At 42.2% G+C, this 16,172-nt stretch overlaps 1 protein-coding gene across 1 annotated transcript; it reads right to left on the bottom strand.

Annotated features, from left to right (window-relative positions):
- Positions 1–4,234: 4,234 nt before the first annotated feature.
- Positions 4,235–5,784, bottom strand: LOC147725034 (uncharacterized). Its single transcript, XM_086966497.1, has one exon. The coding sequence runs from the start codon at positions 5,763–5,765 to the stop codon at positions 4,350–4,352; it is 1,416 nt and encodes a 471-aa protein (XP_086822623.1). The 5' UTR covers positions 5,766–5,784; the 3' UTR covers positions 4,235–4,349.
- Positions 5,785–16,172: the final 10,388 nt, after the last annotated feature.

The raw sequence follows: 16,172 nt of genomic DNA, 5'->3' as shown, positions 1-16,172 counted from the left end.
TGTTAGTAGAGCCTGTATTCTGTGATCCGTGTGCCGATGCACTTATTTCCCCGAAAGTGAGTGGCTCAAACCTCATATTGTGAAGAAGTCACAAACCCGAGGGACAGTCCTGAAAATGGGTTCGCTAAGGGACTCATTAGCAGTCCAATGTTCAAGGCAGCAGGCGTCTGCAAGGCCAGGCAAATTTCCAGTGCCATTCAAAGGGGCACCAGAGTCAGTGGAACAACGGTTGTACGCAGGTAGAACAGACAGGCTGGAATGTTAAGAACCAGTTAAGATCCAGCTCTTGCAGTAGAAATATTCCAAAAATCTGAAGCATACACTCACAATAGTGTTGGAGCTTTTTTAGTTCCAGAGGGCCTGCAAAAGGAACATCCATTGCGGAGGAGTAGAAATAGGATGAGAATACTGCAAATAAGCAATAACAGCAGCGAAAATCCTCTGAACACACTGAAAAAATTGAATGGATAAAAGTGGGTATTATTCCAAAGACAGGTTGGAACGAACTGACGAGGCTGGAGCTGACAACTTTAAAGAAGTGTGCTAGATCTGTCGTATTAGAGTTATTAAAAATTTGATGCACTAATTCTCGCCATGCAGGGAAAGGTTTGTATTTAACAATGACTGGATTTCCGTAGATGTTTTAGCCACCTGCAATTCAAAGGTTTCTCAAGCAGATGCGAGAGCTACCTTACTTTGAAAGAATAATGCTTTCAAAGTCTGCCTTCAAAGTTGGAATAGAAGACGAGCTATCTACAATCCCATGCAGAGGGGGAAACAGGACGTTGTTGCAACATGTGACAAGCTGGGAAATGGACAAAATACATGGGACTCCAGATCGCATTCCGCAGCAATCTTGATCGCTAAGCATTAAATAACTCCCATTTGAAAGGACCATAATAAGAGGAAAAATGTTGGTAACTGAAATGCCTTTTAAATAACAGGCCAAATATGACGCCGAAGTATTACATGCGTGGTGGATTTTATTGTGTTTATAAACGAGTGAATGTCCAATAGAAGAGTCACATTCTGCTCCAGTAAGGAAACTTCCTTACTGGCATGTTCACAGCAATATGTAAAGGGAAGTGACCATAATTCATGAATGAAGCTGCTCTCAATGGGTTCAGATCTACCAACAGGAGAATGTTTCATGCAAGGTGTGAACTGAAATGTCGAGATAGGTAAAGAAATAACTGTGTATCAACCACACAGCCAAAGGTGTTTCAGCTATAGTGAATTGAAGTATGTCCACTTTCTCTAAATGCAGCATTGTATGAGTTGCGTCTTTCATCACCATCAGTTGTTGTTTGTGGAGAGCTTCATTGAATCACGGTACACTTTGAGAAGCCAAAGCTGAACCCTGGTCACAATGGGATGCACAGCACACATAATAAGAACCAACAAAGACTTGCAAGTCTTTAATAACAGTTTGAGCGTCAGCCCAGCACGGTGGCCAAACCCAAAGGAGTCTAGAGCAAGAATCAACTGCAACCAAAATATGTTTTTATAACAAACTTCATTTACATTTTGCAGCAAGCGCATCCAATTTCAAATGCTGTCAAGGCAGTGCAATGAGAGGTACATCGGTGAAACGCTGCTAAAATAAAGTTAAAGGCAGTATCTGAAATCAGTGGACCACAATGATCCAGGTAAATACAGCCAGTAGGCTTGTGGGAGATCAAAAGGTGTGTCTGCAGTGGACGAGCTATGGTGGGATAGTTTTAATCTGTTGACAGATGTCACAACAAAGGACATATTTTTTGGCCTGCTGATATAAGCCCTGCCACCATTACTGTTGCTGTAGCAGCAAAATAGTGGCTGCCACTCACACATGCGCAGAAGCAACACCTTTAAGTGCAGCCACAACTGAAGGGTGTCTGGGAATCAAATGATCGCCAACCCCAGAAATAGTTACAAAACGAACATTCTGGCTATTTAAATGATAAATGTATTTAAAAGGAAAATCCTTTCACATAGGGGTATCTTTTGTTAGTGCATTAACGGAAGGCAAGATATCATTATCGATACAAGTTTTAGAGCATGTAACTGCTTCTACATCAGCTGTGGCTACTACACAATTGGCGGCTTCATCAGCCAGAGAATTCCCTATAGTGTGTGCTGTCACACTCTGATAAATCAGTGTATGTATTACACGAGTTTGTGGCAATCTCGCTTTAAGATCTGCCACCTAAGCCCAACAAAGTTTATGTTTGATTGTGCTACCCTCTGAATTCTTGAATTCATTTTGTTTCCAATTATGTAAATTATCATTAAAGGACTGTACACAGTAATGCAAATCACATACTTTAAGCTTGAGGAATTCAGGATCGTTGGTCAAGTGCAAGATGCAAAGCCTTCAGTTCAGCTAACTGCACAGTGAAGCCTCCTAGAGACTGCGTGCGAGTTAATTGAGGGTGGAAAACACCATCTAACATGATACCACTAATGATGGTGCCTGCAGTTGATTATTGCCCTCTTTGAAACTATGGCAGGCTGTCACGAGGACAGCAGTTGTATGCAGCCAAAGACGGTTACTCTGAGGTTTTGGGCAACAAAGTGACAACTTTCTAAACATTGACATATATAAAATAGTTACATTAAACTCAACTTATGCATCAAGTTGGATTTAATTCAATGATTATTTTGACACCTGAAAGTTTCAACTTGAATAGTCCCATTTAGAAGTTAGCAATACTGAGCTGTCATAGTGTAAATCCATACTAATCAATGGGGGTACTAGTCTTAATACAGTGAAAACGACCATACAGGGATTTTGCGGTCAGAACATGTAAAACATAACTTGTATACTTCTCTTTAATATAATGCACCCTGCCTTAGAGGCTCGGTAGACCTACCATAGGTGTGACTTACAAATATTAAATAGGAAGGTTTTGGCTTTGCCACAGGTTGAAATGGCACAGTAGACTTAGCAGTTTTAAAGCTGCTCTGCCAGCCTGCAATGACAGTGTGGGAGAGAAGTTACACTTCGTCATACTTGTGGTGGCACAAAAGTGTTGCAGTCCATGAGGAACACTTAACGTATAGGCCACGGGTACATCGGGTGTCATATATTAGGGACCAATGTATCAGTAAACTTATGTCAATTGGAGATAAGTCATTAAACATACAATTTTAAGGGTCAGAGTACAAGTACCAAGGCCAGGAATGCAGGGTCCACAGGGACTACAGAGTCAATACACAGCACTAAAACCAGCTATAGTAGAGCAAAACGTGTATGGGGAAAGCCTGCAAAAAAGAGTCTCTCTCAAACTTATCTACATAATTAAGCATTGCTTTTGGCTTTTCACCACATACAACCAAACATTATAGCATTTCACCTAGTCATGAAATAAAAATAAATCTTTAAAAAAATCAATGATACAGCATATTACATGTTATGGATCTTCATACGCCATGATTTTTTCTCATGTGAATTAGTTATAAATATTTTCTCAAGTCAGTTACATTGCATTGAAGCTTTAGCATGGAATTTTGTCACAGTAAGAAATGTTTGAATCTTGCTTTGATGTTCCAAATAGCATGTTATTGCATTTATTTTCATAGTCTGTGTCTACAAGTGTGCGTTTAAATTTATGGTACAAGTAGTATTTTTTAAAAAGGACAAACAGTTGTCATGGCGAGGCAATATTAAAAATTGAGTGTATGGGGTAATACTGACTTTAAAAAAGCTCTTGGTCTGACACCATGGCGATGATGATGTTTACCTTTATACTTTCAACAATTACACACACAATGATCTTTACCAGTCACATACCCCTGTGCAGGGCAAGATGGCAATGTTTATAATATGAAGAAATTGTCAAATAATAGAATACGTAATGTGAAAGAGAGGAGTCTTATTGTATTTTGATCTGACTTCTGGATTCACTTTTGTATCCATTCTATCTAGCATATTCTGATATATTTTAAGTCTCCTTGCTTCACTAGAATTCCACATTCTAGAATATGAAATTTCTACAAAGAACAGATTCTCTGATTATTTTACTATGTCTGTTTTTTTGTCAAGCTTTTCTCATGTTTGCCACAATTAATTGCCTTCAACAAGGGAATCTGAGTGAAGTTCTTCCTAGATTCGGAACATTGAAAAGGATTTTACATCAGTATGGATTGTCTGTCTGGGATTTCTTATCAGTAAAGCTTTCCTCACATTCTCTGCATGGATACGGTTTCTCACCAATGTGGGTTACTGGTTGACTTAAGATAGCGTTCTTCTTAGTAAAGCCTCTTCCTCATTTAGTGCACCAATGCAGTTTCTCACCAGTATGGATTCACTGATGCTTCAACAGTATGCCCTTCAAAATAAAGCTGTTCTCACATTCTGTACACTCTTAGGGTTTCTCACCAATATGGATTCTCTGATGATTCCTCAGCGTACTCTTCTGAGTAAAGCTTTTCAGGCATTCTGTGCAGTGATAGGGGTTCTCACCAGTATGGAGTCTCTGATGGCTTAACAGTCTACCCTTCACATTAAAGCTTTTCCCGCATTCTGTACACTGATAGGGTTTCTCACCAGTATGGATTCTATGATGATTCCTCAGTGTACCCATTAAATTAAAGCTTCTCCCGCATTCTGTACACTGATAGGGTTTCTCACCAGTGTGGATTATCTGATGCCTCAACAGTGTGCCCTTAAAAGTAAAGCTTTTGCCGCATTCTGTACACCGAAAGGGTTTCTCACCAGTATGGATTCTCTGATGCTTCAACAATGTGCACTTTGAAATAAAGCTTTTCCCGCATTCTGCACACTGAAAGGGTTTCTCACCAGTGTGCAATCTCTGATGCTTCAACAATGTGCTCTTTTCAGTAAAGCATTTCTGGCATTCTGTGCAATGATAGGGTTTCTCACCAGTATGGATTCTCTGATGGCTCAACAGCGAAACCTTATAAGTAAAACTTTTGATGCATTCTGTACATTTGTAGGGTTTCTCACAAGTATGGATTCTCTGATGGCTCAGCAGCGTGCCCTTCTGAGTAAAGCTTTTCCCGCATTCTGTACACTGATAGGGTTTCTCACCAGTGTGGATTCTCTGGTGTCTCAACAAATGGCTTTTCTGAGTAAAGCTTTTCCTGCATTCTGTACACTGATAGCGTTTCTCACCAGTGTGGATTCTCTGATGTCTCAACAAATTGCTGTTCACAGTAAAGCTTTTACCGCATTCTGTACAGTGATAGGGTTTCTCACCAGTGTGGATTCTCTGATGATTCCTCAGCGAATCCTCCAAAGTAAAGCTTTTCATGCATTCTGTACACTGATAGGGTATCTCACCAGTGCGGATTCTCTGACGCTTCAACAGTGTGCTCTTTTCAGTAAAGCTTTTCACTCTTTCTGTACACTGATAGGGTTCCTCACCAGTATGGATTCTCTGATGATTCAACAGTTGGATCTTCTGAGTGAAACTTTTTCCACATTCTATGCACGGATAGGGTTTCTCACCAGTATGGATTCTCTGATGCTTCAACAATGTGCTCTTCACAGTAAAGCTTTTCCTGCATTCTGTACACTGATAGGGTTTCTCACCAGTGTGGATTCTCTGATGATTCAACAAATTGCATTTCAAACTAAAGCTTTTCCGGCATTCTGTGCAATGATAAGGTTTCTCACCAGTGTGGATTCGATGATGCCTCAACAAATTGCTTTTTATAGTAAAGCTTTTCCCGCATTCTGTGCAATGATAGGGTTTCTCACCAGGGTGGATTCTTGATGATTCAACAGCGTGCCCTTCGAAGTAAAGATTTTCCTGCATTCTGTAAATTGAAAGGGTTTCTCGCAAGTGAAGATTATTTATGTTTCAATAAAGGGCTTTTCACAGTAAAGGTTTTCCTGCATTCTGTACACTGATAGGGTTTCTCACAAGTGTGGAATCTCTGATGCTTCAACAATGTGCTCTCCTCAGTAAAGCTTTACCCACAATCTGTACACTGATAGGGGTTCTTCCCATTATGAAGTCTCTGATGCACCAACAGTTTGCTCTTTGCAGCGAAGCGATCCTCACATTCCATACACTGATAGGGATTATCAGCTGAATGGGTTGTACGATGTATCATCAGTGTTCCGTTCTCACTGAAGCATTTCCTACATTCTGTACAGTGATATAGCTTCTAACCAGTATGGATACTCTGATGAAAGTACTGTATGCTATTCCAAGTGAAGATTTTCTCACATTCGGTACACTGATAGGGTTCCTCACTAGTATACATTACCTTATGCTCCACCAGGGGGGTGTTATAAGTTAATCTTTTTTCACTTTCTGTAGAGTCACATGGTTTCTAACCAGTATGGACTATATGACAACAGTGATTTCTTGTCGGGAAGTTTTTCTTAGGTTCATTACACTGAAAGGGTTTCTCACTAGCACAGATTATCTGTGAAGCTAATCCCACATTCTTGACAAATATAGGGTTGATCACTTGTATGGAATCTCTGGTCTCTCAAAAGCTTCTTTGGTTCAGTGGAGCTTTTTCCACATTCCGCACAGTGGTATGAGCCATCCTCAGAAGGAACTATTTGGTGCCTCTGCAGCGAAATACCCTCATTGCAGGTTTATCCACTTTCCATATATAATTAGATTTTCTTCCCTGTAAGCATTCTGTGATATTTCGACAGATGTTCTGGGCATCACGCTTTTCTCACACTCCTTATACTGGTATCGCTTATCCTCAGGATATTCAGATTACCTGCTTTAATTTTGCATTAGAATTACAATTGTGGGAGTGCTGAGCGAAGCTTTTCTCCCAATCTGCAATAGTTTTTTTCTCACTAGAAGAGAACATCAGACGTATAAATTCAGAACAAAGGTCTTTACACTTGGTATACTCAAAGAATTATCTCTGGTGTGGATCTTTTTAAACTGTCCATAAAGATGAACCCTGCATGAGCTTTTTCACACACTGGGCCTGTGTTTCTCCCCTGAACGTTTATTGAAGAGTATGTATCTAGGTCTAGCCTCCAGCTGAGATTTTCCCAGACTATACACACTGATACAATTTATCATCTGGTAGTAATCCAAGATCCAAGAGGGTGCTGCAGGTCTCTTCATCAGGTTCTTTGATTCTGTGGAGAAAAAAACAACTCTGTGAGGGTGGGAATTAAATCAAGTACCTGCTTTCATCAAAGGGACTATAAAAGACAGAGAATTTGGAGAAGGAAAGCATGATTTTAAAGAGGAGAGGCACGGAAGGAGGGAAGAGAAAAGCAACGGGGTCTGCACTCAATCAATCAAAATGCTTTATTCGGTATGCAGTGCACGACCATATAAGCAAATACAAATACACATGTTAAAATCATCACAGATACATAGATATTGATAATACTGGCAAGTTAGAAATAGAAAAGATGAGAAGACAAAATGTCCATCTCTTGAGGCTTAAAGTGGATGTTATCACTAAGAAAGGATGAAACTATTTCTAATTTCAGTTTAATTGCAGGAATGACAGATATTCTTAGCAGGGAACATCATGTGGAAATAGCAATAAAGTGCATTAGTCTAGGCTCAGCAATGTGCAATTTTTGCTTTTAGATACTTCCAAATGGTGCAGAATAAAAATCTATAAAAAATTTAAATTCAAATAAGTTGCATGAATGACAATTATTCTTAACAATGAACGCCATATAAAAATAGAGGAATACAGTGCTTGAGGCTGAGCTCAAATATGTGCCTACTGGAGGTGCAAATTACACTGATTGCATCATGAGTGCCCCACTTATGATATATACTATGATATGTACGTTTCTCTAGATGCTTTCTTTAGTGACCGAGAAAAGTGCATTAGGAGTTTTCCTGCTAGATCATGAAATACAATTTGCAATAACCTCTTAAAAAGCATTATTAGTCTGCTTTCTTAAAATGTTTCTTATCTAAATTTTTAAACATAATGTATAAAAAAATCGTAAAACTAAGCTCAGACTACAGGTTGGTCTGGTTCCAGCATTTGAAGAGTCAGAAAGGCTGGTCCGCATTGACGTAAACCCATCAGTTTCAATAGCGGGATCAGCGAACGTTTTCTGGGTTCAGAATAAAATTTACAGAAAAGGGTTACATGGAGAAGGGACTGCCCTGAGATACCATCACACGGGCATTGGATTTGCTGCTTTGACCAATCGTTTGTGGATGGGAAAGTTATAAGACAATGGAAACAATTTAATCTAAATCTAGTCAGTAGGAATGTGTCTTAGCTAGATAGCTTCAAGGTTAAATAGGGCTCAATCGTGTCAGTGGTTTGGATTGACAAGGAATGCTGTACAGAGATTTTATTCGCTTCAGCAGACAGTCGGAGATCAGCTAAATGTTTAAGCATTCGTTCCTTAACAACTTTCGTGAGATCCTGGCCATTTCCTGGGGATTAAAATAGTAGTTCTGCAGGCCCAAATCACAGAGGAACTTCTTAACATATTGTAGCCATAGGATCTTGTGACCGTGTTCTAGCTTTAGGCAATCCTTTACGATAGCTTGAGTGAACTTTAATTTATTTGATGTCCATATACGGTGCCATAGCAGATCTGCTTGCATCCGGATGGTGTCGGAAATTTAGGGTAAACCCAGTTCTAGATCGCAACTGTATGTTGATGTGGATTGAGGTACAGCAAGTAGGAATCTTAGAAAGCTATTTTCGACCTTTTGGATAGATTCGACTTGCACATGGCCCCAAACCACATCCCTGTAGATAGCTGTGCTGCCACATTTGGGGGATAGATTTCAAGCATCTCTTTGGGCCGTCTTTTTCCAAGCCTCTGAGTAAATGCTACTAGTGCCATAGTGGCTTTCAAAAACTGCAACTTTCTGACCTCAATTGCCCTTTTCCAGGTGACCTTCTCATCTATGACCACTCCCAAATAAGGATAAGTTGGAGTGTGGTCAATCCTGGAATTAGTTATGTAAATATAATTTCCCTTTCATAATTTTTTACCAGAGGTCATTATAAAAGTCTTTTTTATATTAATTTTTAGGTCCAAGTGCAACATACATGCATTATATCGATTTAAGGAACGCTGCAGTTCGAGGGGGGTGCGGGTGATGATGACTGCGTCGTCCGCATATAGAAGTGCGGGGATTGGGCGATTCTGGACTAAAGGAAGGTCCTGGCTTCCCTCCAACATGGCTGATTCCAAACCATTTGTGTATAAAGTGAAAAGGAAGGGAGCCAGGACGCAGCCCTGTCTTACTCCCCGCTCCACTTTAAATGGTGAAGATAACTGACCCCCCCAAGCCATATCTTACCCTTGCGGTTGCATTTGAGTAGATTTCTCTCAGATAATTAACCAAAATCTTGTCAACCCCCATTATTGTCCACGTACTTGCCTCTAAGTAGCACCAGGTTTAGGACCTGTTCAATGGTGCCATGACCGTCCATAATGCCGTACTGGAGGTCAGATATGATGTTATCTTCCATCCAGCACTGTAGGCGTTCTAATAGGATTCGGCCCACCACCTTTCCCAATGAGTCAAGTAAAGAAATAGGGCGGTAACACATTGGACTGTTACGGTTCCCTTTTTTGAAAATCGGAACCAAAATGGACTCCGACCAAGAGTCCAAAAGTCCGACCTTGCCGGTAGCTTCTAGGACCCTGAATAATAAAGGTGCCCATAGGTCCATGTTAAGTTTATATAGGTCCACAGGAACCCTGCCCGGGCCCCGGGGCCTTCCCTCCTCTACTAGCTTTTAGGGCTAGCTCAACTTCGGCCAAGGAAAAATCTAGTGCCGGTGAGCTAGAGGGGACACTTTGCAGGTCCTTGCCCGGAACTACCAGGAGTTTGTGAGGGAGTCTCGGTGAGGCTAAACATCTGAGAAAAATATGCTATCCATTCCCTTTCAGTAATTGTGGCCTCTATGTTGCCGCTCTCTCTTGGGCCTGAAAGAAATGATGAATTAATAACCTCCCAAAATGCTGTAGGGTCTTTCGTTTTACAGCTATTATGTAGGGCAACCCAGTGTTCCACTTTTAATTCTTTCCTTCACTGCCCAAGTGTTTTGTTATATATTTTCCTTAGTTGGGTGACCTCAGTTCTATCTCTGGGAGATTTAAGGGCTGCTTTAAGGGCAGAGTAGGCTTTGGAGCAAGATGAATTAAACCAGCTGGTCTTAGGTTTTCTTTTCCCTTTAGAAATGATGGTTAGAGCCTTGTTTACAGTTTTGGTTATTATTTTGAAGTTGTCTATAATCTCCTGGGGAGACAAACTCTCTGCCAGGCATACACTAAGTGCTGTCTTGGACCCTCTAATGATCTTTTCCGTTATTATGTCAGGATCGATGCGGGTCCACTTTATTGTGTAGCCGTTTGGTTTATTCATCGTGAGATTTTGGTCCTGAAACAATGTTTTTGGCTTTTTTTGGGCCCCTATCAGTTTCATGATGACAGAAATAGGGAAATGATCACTAAATGCACAATCATGCGTGGTAAAGTTAGTGATAAGGTTGGAAGCACTAATTGCCATGATGATGAAGTCAATGCAGCTCGACGCTCCTCTACCATTATAAGTAGGGCTTAGGCTAATGGCAGGTGTTAACAGCTCATTAGCAAAAGCCAAATGGAGGAGTAACATTGTCTCATTCATATACACTCTTTTTAGGGAGTGGGAAAATGAGTAACCTTGTTGTCTTGAGAATCCAGAAAACCACAGGTGATATTATTATTTCTCTCGCATAGTGGTAGATTAAAATCACCGCCCCATATAATGGTGGTATTTTTCCCTTGATTGATATTAATTTAATCTAGGAGAAAGTAGCCGATTTCCTTCAGTATCTCCATCAGATTGATTTCTTGTAAATTATTGTAGAAATTTACTATCACTATGTGTGCTTGTTTATTTATAGTTATTACGATTATCTGGTAATTCTACTCATTTTTTAAGGAACTGGTTTATACTTCTTGAATTAGGTTTGAAACGTAGACAACTAGCCCACCTTTCGCTTGCCCTGAGGGTGAAGTGAGTGCTGGGGAAAATAAATTTTTATAGCCGTTTAGATGAATGGGGGATTTTGCCCATGTCTCCTGTAAACAGAGGATGTCATAACACCGCACAAATGTTGTCCACCCTTCATGATTGATCTTAGATCGGAGACCGGCAATATTCCAGAATATTACACTAATTACAGACCCTCCCAGGTAGTCGGCCACTATCTGGGGAGATAGATTTGAATGTCTTTTTCTTTAAAGGGGGAGTTATTAGTTGGAGAGACCACCGCTAGTTTTACGTGATTTGTTTGGTATGATTTGGAATGATCAAGATTGGAAATTAACAACTCCTGGGCCTGTGGTATAGGTAGCAATACTGGGTAAGAGGGCAGAGACAGAAGGTTTGCCAAGGATAGATTATCTTGGGCGTGGTCAGGGACTGATGGCCGTTGGTCTTCTCATCTATTCTTAGTTAGGATAGAACCATTGGGTTTTGTGATGGAATTGGACGCCGGTCTATAGAAAAAGCCAAGTGGGACAGAGAGGATTGCTGTTGATGGAGTCAGTAATTTCTCCTTATTGGCTAGGAGAGAGCGAACAGTTCTTGGAGTATTGAAAGCAGTCACCCTGTATACTTTTTTGGGAGGGACCAACCCATCCTACTCTCCGTACCATGAGAATGTGGTTGGTTTTCTTGGGATGAAAATGCTTGTATTTTACCAACCAATCCACTACTTTGTTCCGGAGAGAAAGCCAGGATTCTGAGACTCCATGTTTTAAAGGTGGAACGCCTGTTAAAACCATGACGTAGGGACATGATGCAGGTGGCAAGCTTAAACAATCTGCATTTGGTTGGGCCCTACTGTTGGAAGGGTTAAGTAACGCATGTTTCTGTCTATGGTTAGTGGGAATCTCTTCCCTATCAATAGCCTTCGGTGTAGTTCCCCCAATTATATCATTTTGGTTCTCTTGTTGCGATACCATGGCGAGACCAGGCCGAACGGCTTTATTAGGTTGTTTGAGTGGATCCCTTAGAGGTGGTAGGGGATTATTTACAGTGGGGGTCAAGTTGGTAACTTTTGGTCATGCTCCGGTTAAGTCAATGCCTGCTTTCATTTGGGTCATCTTGTTCTCTAAGCAGGCACATTTTTCGTCAAAAAGGGAAGAGAAAAAAGAGGCCATTTCCCCGAATTTTTGTTCTAGAATGTTTTTTACGAGGACTTCCATCTGTATCCCTAAATTTTGTAGGTTTACATCGGAATTGTCAATAGGGGGACCTAGCTGGATTGCAGGGAAAAATTGACTTTCATCTGTTTGGGTACCTAGAGTACATGAACATACCCCGACAGAGACCTTTCCCTCATTGGCCAACTTGCCTCCCTTCTGCTTTAAACCCATAGCACAATTTTTGCTTTTGTTTAGTTTTTCCCAGAGTTTGGGGTTCCTTCCCTCTTGGAGTAGGGATATCAGGCTGCCTTTCTCTTAATTCAGGTGATTTTATTAAAGAAGGATCAACAGGTGAAGGAGAGAAACTTAGGGAAGGCGTATTGTTCAATGAAAGGGAACTAATAAGATCTTCCTCCCTAGCAAGTGGAAATTGTGATGGGTCGATTTAGAGCCTACGCTCTGTTAACTGGATCTCCTGGTTGATTAGAGATTCAGCTCTTAGTAGATATGCATCTAGGGTCCCCGCAGTGCTCTTACGTTTCTCCATCATTAGGGAGTCACGTTGCAAGTCTTGAGAGACAAGATGTGCAGTGGGTTCTAGATTACAGGGTAAAAGAGACAGGTCTTTATACTGCAATGTAGGGATACACAACCATTAATATTGCCCAGTTCATAAATGTTTTTACCAAAGTAAAAAATAGGTCCAGCAATATGGTAACACCAAGGGACCGGGCCCTGCCCTGCCTCGGTCGGCCTCAGACGGCCACAGACGGCCCGCCCTTTGCCCGGGCTTAGCCCGGCACTCGTCTGAGCGCGTCCTGCGGGACGAAAATGACAAACAACCTTTAATACGCTATGGGCAGAAAGGGAGGGCTGAGGCGGTCACTCGCTGCCCCCAATAGCTCCTGGGGCCGGTAGTCCTGCTGCCCAGCCGCCCTCTGCTACACCCGGCGCTGCATCTCCCGCGAAGTGGGAGGCGCAAGGTCAACTTGTGCCGGTGTGGGCAGAAAGGGAGGGCTGAGGCGGTCACTCGCTGCCCCCAATGGCTCCTGGGGCGGGTAGTCCTCTTCTACACCCGGCGCTGCTGTAACTAACTCCTCGTGAAAAGGCTGTATTTCGTTCTCCTTTCTCCTTTCTCCTTTGCTGCCTCTCCTGGCACTACAACAATCTGTTGAGTCTCAGGCGAGTCCTTTCTGTTGCCTTTGTCGTTGTCTCGCCACACAACCCCCTCGCAACAGCCTACAATCTAGCACTATGGCTGCTCTCAGCTCAGCTGCTCCCGGCTGCTCCCAGCGCCGGCAAAGAAAACGCCACTTTTTTCCCCCCAAACCGCCAAAAATCGCCAAATCCCTCTGCGCCTTTTTCCAGGAAAGTGTTCGCACTAGCAACAAGCCCAGGCGAAAAGTTCCTTGTTGCTCCTTATTGCCACAGTCCTTATTGCTCCGAAACGCCGGCTTGCTAACTTGCTGCTTTGCTGCTGCTACCATTCCGCCATTGCTACAGGGGGGGGCATTTGACTCATTTTGTAATGTGTAATTGCATTCCTGAAGAAAGCATTGTCTCAATTGCATCATCATTACCTGTAACCTGAAATGTTATTAAAGTTGATATTCTTGACCACAATATTCTTGCTGTCGATATTTCTGACATTATGTGCTCGAGCTGCGCTCGAGTCAAGCTCAGCTCAGCCCGAGACACAACACTTCCCCCCGTAGACAAGCGGTAACCACCTGGTTAGGAAGTTCTTCAATCCCCCTAGTCTGCAGGGGAGTAGAAAATGTAAAACTGAATCATTATTGAGTGTTGAAGGAACACAATGGCGGTTTCCAATAAATGAAGCGTATGCCCACGTGAACTTGGAAATTCGAACTGCCACCCGCAGCATCACAGGTAGCATGGAGGATGCCCACCGGTGCGGTGAGAAGCTGCAGGATGCACTTAGGGGCCGATGCCTAACCCCAACATGGGGTCTGCACTCAATATATTATGGTTTAATGTTACAGTTAGAGTATGAATGTAAAGAACAGTTTTCTGATTGAAACTGGTGAACTAGTCAATCTAGTTGGCCCCTCTGCCAATCAGATCAGAACTGATCAAAAAATGAAACTTAACTGCTTGTTAGCCCAGCTATGGCACCAGTACTCACAAGATTGACCAGTAACTTCTAGGACTAGTGGAGTATGTGAATGGTCCCTGCACTGACACAGACTCCAAATACCAGATCCCTGGAAGTGCCACTGGATCCGCTCCAGGATCTTTACTGACTTTGTGAAGTAAACTTCCATAATGCAAGTAATATTGGATTCCTTCTCTGAGTAAATTAACATTATTTCAAATCTAAGGACTTGTTTCATAACATTGCAGAACTACAATGCCCTAAGGCAAGTTAGTTATCTTCCATAAAGCAGCAATGTGATGACGTGCCATGCCATTTGAAAAATCCAGGGGAACTTTATTTTCTTGTTCTCATTGACTCTAACTGGGTAAGGAAGCATACATCAACCAACAAAGAACAGACACAGACAACTGATCTCTGGAGGAATGTATTCTATATTTATTAATCCTCTAGTAGTAAAAGACACATCAGTGAATCATAAATCAGGCAAGCATACATGGGAGTACCAAGCCAAGAATGATTGATGATCACAACACAGGTAGCCCTATCTCACAGAGCACATGTGGGATCTAAGACAGCCAAGGCCTGGTACTCTGAGGAACGGTAGACAACATCCTTCTCTCACCAGACAAGAATCCAGGACCATGAGAGCCTCCCCAGCCTTGACAAGTAAGTTATACCACTTAGGAAGCCCACTCACACCCATCAGCAATCTTTTCCTGAAGGTTTCTGCCACCATAGCACCATGCTGTTCCAGGGGCATAGGGGTTGGGGTAAGACTTACGATAAAGGTACAGGGGGATCTTGGAGGGTGACACTTACCTCTGCAAGGAAAAACTGAGCATGCTCACCATAGAGTTGACTGCTGGGCAAAGAGTGACCTCTCTAAGACTGAGCATGACGGGGATTGTCAGATCACCTCCCTCCTGCATGGTCTAAATGTTGTGACCTTAGTAGAAAGGGGAGTTTTGAGATCCAAAATAGAGACCTGGTTCTGAACACTCAAAAATCGGACCCAGACTTACCCCGGACAACCTTTCATTCATACATTTTCTACACAACCACTTTGCCACAAAGTCTCTCACTCTTTGTACAGACACTCACCAAACAATATATTTCCCAGCTCCCATGCATTCCGCACATACCAAGAGAGAAACATGGACATTCCAAAGTTGATAGTCCACAGAGAATAAAGCACTTTCCAGCGGGAGCTCAGATCTACAACCACGTAGGGTCTGCCTTGACATGGGCCCTGAGGTTTAGGGGCAGGGGCAGAAATCATCACCTTCATCAGCACACCAAGCAACACAATGTGCCCAGTAATCAGCCTTGGTAGAGGAGTAGCGTGCCGCCAGGATGACATCTGTCACTTTAACTGCAGATCAAGAGTGCTCATATCTTTACTCAGTCTCAAACCACGAAGGTGGAGAAATGTTTTTCCAGGTTTTATTTCTTTAACCCACATCAGGCCTATTCTGACCTTGAGGTGCTTTATGATTCAATACAATTTAAAGGGCACACTAGATGTACTAGTGATTTCAGAGGTACCTTGTCATGTTATAAGTGCTTGGAGAGAGCACATACACCGAACGGTTTCTTGGCGCTAGGGGTCAAAGGAATCCTGCCGCTAGCTAATTCATTCAGAGACTTGGTGGATCACTCACGTTTTGAAAAGTTTCTTGGATTGAGGGTAAATTGCAGTGGATCTGATATTTGCGGGAAGAGAGTTCCAAAAGTGAGGAGCCAGGACGGCGAATCTTGATCCACCTAGTCTCTAGCATTTGAAAGAAGGCGTAGCCAAGAGGTTAAGATGGGGCAACCTAAGTTCCTGGCCTAGGAACATATCTTTGAACCCAGGTGGGTACAAATTTCGGCCATTTGCCGTGGAGAGATTTAAAGATGCGACAGTGCGAGTAACTATAAGAAGCAGATCTTACTCTCCTGCAGTTTGTGAGGACAGAGGGTCTGCCCCTATTT

This window comes from Lissotriton vulgaris, chromosome 4_1 (genome assembly GCF_964263255.1).
Source record: "Lissotriton vulgaris chromosome 4_1, aLisVul1.2, whole genome shotgun sequence".
NCBI classification, from domain to species: Eukaryota; Metazoa; Chordata; class Amphibia; order Caudata; family Salamandridae; genus Lissotriton; species Lissotriton vulgaris.
This window is presented reverse-complemented; position numbering and strand designations above follow the sequence as displayed.

Excerpts from the sequence above, each read along its gene's own strand:
- LOC147725034 (XM_086966497.1), bottom strand. The coding sequence starts at position 5,765 with ATGCAGGAAAATCTTTACTTCGAAGGGCACGCTGTTGAATCATCAAGA.